Below are 3,010 nucleotides of genomic sequence, written 5' to 3'. Positions count from 1 at the left end.
TTTCCCTACCTCAAGAATACAAACATATTCTCTTATATGTTTCTTCTAATTTAAAAAAAATTTTTGTTTTTCTACATAAAGTTAGGTTTATCAACCTGAAATTTACTTTAGGCTATGCAATGACAGTGTTTTTTCTGTGTGTATAACTGATCTATTTTTGTTGAAAAATTATCCAAACTATATTTAATCTCAGTCAGGTCTTTCTCTTTTCTTTATAATTTCCACCAATTCTAAAAGTTTTCTTAAATTAGAAAACTCCAAACAAAAATTGAGTCATCACCTTGAATTAAAAATAAAGGAAACTGGCAAAACAATGGTTTTTCATGTTGACAATTCTGAGGCAGAGATATTTTCCCAGAATAATGAAAGGTATGTGTTTATGTATATACGTGTGTGCATCCTCCATATACTGTAAGCTAGTAAATAAAGTCTAATTTTGGTACATAAGTAACTAAAATCTCTACTCTAAAAATTCTTAGTCCCTGTAACACTTCTGTGATAAAGACAACTGTTGCTGAAAATGGCAGTGTGGTTTTGATAAATGGGAGGGGGATGTGCTAACGAGAGGGAAAGTATATAGAGAGGAAAACACTCTTAAGTTTCCTAAGCAAGACAAGAAATGGATAAGGAGAATCTGTAAAAAGTGGCAGAACCATATAGTAAAGCAGTTATGATAAGCTTGAAGCTAGACAGCCTTGGATTTGGAGTCCTGGGTTTGCCATCTACTAGCTGTGTGACCTGGGCTAAGTTATTTAACCTAAAAGAGCATCAGTTTTCTCAAAGGTAAGGATAAAATACAACCAAAGATTAAAAAACAGGATTAATATAACTAGACATAACGCTGGTAAAGTAACTAGGTCACCTGACTCATGTGCTATTTAATAAATGATACCCATTATTATTATAAATGGAAGTGATCAAGAAGAAACTCAGGAAACCAAAATTATTTTCTCTTTGAAAGGTATTTGCCATACCTTTTGTAATAATGAATAAATAATTTTCTAGAAATATTAGACTAGTATCAAATACTCTAAGAGAAGAAAAACTTTACTTTTCAGAACAATTAAGTACCCCTTTCTTGATACTGTTTAAGCTTAAGATATAATTACTGGGTGAAAGACCATGTCCAGGTAGGATTTGTCCAGGCATGTAAAGCTAGTTCAACATTCGAAAATCAAGCAAGGTAATTCAACATATCAAAAGGCTAAAGAAGAAAAGTCATAGATCATATTCACTGATACAAAATAAGCATTTAACAAAATCCAACACAATCATAATAAACTCTCAGCAAGTTAGGAATAGATGAGAATTACCTTAACTTGATAATAAACATGTATTAAAAACCTACAGCTTATATCATACTTAACAGTAGAAGACTAAATCCTTTTCCCCTAAGACTGGCAATTATCTACCCTCACCATTCTTATCCAACATAGTGCAAGAAGTTCTAGCCATTGCAAAAAAGACAAGAAAAAGAAAGAAAAGATAAACAAATTAGAAACGAAAAAATAAAACTCTTTATTTGCAGATGATATGATTATCTACATATAAAATCTCAAAGAATCTATTAAAAAAAGTCCTAAAATAAATTAGTTCAGCAACACTGCAGAATACAACATCAACACAAAAATCAGTCACATTTCTATACACTAATAATGGGCATGCTAAAACCAAAATTAAAAACAAAATATCATTTAAAATTGTTCCACAGGAAACTAAACACTTAGGTATACACTGTAAACATGTACAGCATCTGTGAGGTGAGAATTATAAAATGATGATGAAAGAAATCAAAGAACTAAATAAAATATGTACCATATTCACGGATTGGAAGACCTAATGTAGTAGACACGTTTATTTTCCCAAAATTTATCTAGAGGTTTAACCAATTCCCATCAGAACATAATTACCTGGTGAACGAAATGAGTGACAAAAACAAAACTAATACAAACCAGTAGTGTGTGTAATGACCGCAGGCTTTTGCTGACATTGAAATGCCTTTGCAGCACGTCTCGCACATTCCTATCTTCTGAGAGACTCTAGAGGAAAAAAATCAAAACAGAATTAAGGAACAATGCAGTTTAAAACCTAACTATAATCTTGTGCCTCACTGGCTGGTGTATCTCATGTACTCTATCTGGTATTTATACATTATTAAATAGGTGCTGATCTTACTTGTGGAAAACAAAAATCAAAATCAAATTTCCACTCTATTGTTTTTCTTCTTATCCCTTTACGTTAATTCCAAAGACACAAAGATAAAACATAACCCTTGCTACCACAAAACTTCCAGTCTAAAGAGGGAAACTATATAGTCATACTAATGGGATGATCAAAATGCACCACTAAATGAAACAGAGAATAAGGGCTATTTACTATACTTCAAAAACAAGGTAAAGTGTTACAAAGAATGCTTAAACTGTATGAGTCAATATGCTACAAAGAGCATTCCAGTTATAGGGAACATCATGAACAACGTAGGGAGATTGCAGCATATGGATAGAAGATGAGTAGTCATGTCATCCTGAGTTTCAGTTTTGGCTAAGTGATTGTACGGAAAGACAAAGGCAGGAAAACCTAACTGGAGGCAACTGCAATTGTCCATGTAAGAAACAAAATGAGTCTGGATTAACACAGTGGTGTGAAGACAAGAAAGACTTAAACACATTTATAGAAGACATGTCTGATGGAGAATCAACCGCTGGGGAGCAGCGATGAAGGGTTGGAGAGGGGTTAGAAAAAAATCAAAGATGAAACTATGGGGAACAGAATGTCCCAGGAGACGAGGGAGATGTGGTCAGGAAGTAAAACTTGTATTATCAATGTTTAAGAAGTAAATGGAGGGGCTTCCCTGGTGGCACAGTGGTTGAGAGTCCGCCTGCCGATGCAGGGGACAAGGGTTCGTGCCCCGGTCCGGGAAGATCCCACATGCCTGCGGAGCGGCTGGGCCCGTAAGCCATGGCCGCTGAGCCTGCGCGCCCGGAGCCTGTGCTCTGCAACGGGAGAGGCC

The 3,010-nt window shown here is 35.0% G+C and overlaps 1 protein-coding gene across 1 annotated transcript in view; it reads right to left on the bottom strand.

Annotated features, from left to right (window-relative positions):
- The window catches only part of ORC4 (origin recognition complex subunit 4), a 47,654-nt gene that overhangs the window by 12,072 nt on the left and 32,572 nt on the right, over window positions 1–3,010 (bottom strand). The window contains exon 9 of the mRNA XM_007454551.1: window positions 1,953–2,039. Within this exon, the coding sequence (XP_007454613.1) occupies window positions 1,953–2,039 (87 nt within the window). The remainder of the gene's footprint in view (window positions 1–1,952; window positions 2,040–3,010) is intronic.

This window comes from Lipotes vexillifer, unplaced genomic scaffold, assembly GCF_000442215.2.
Source record: "Lipotes vexillifer unplaced genomic scaffold, Lipotes_vexillifer_v1.1 scaffold335, whole genome shotgun sequence".
NCBI classification, from domain to species: Eukaryota; Metazoa; Chordata; class Mammalia; order Artiodactyla; family Lipotidae; genus Lipotes; species Lipotes vexillifer.
This window is presented reverse-complemented; position numbering and strand designations above follow the sequence as displayed.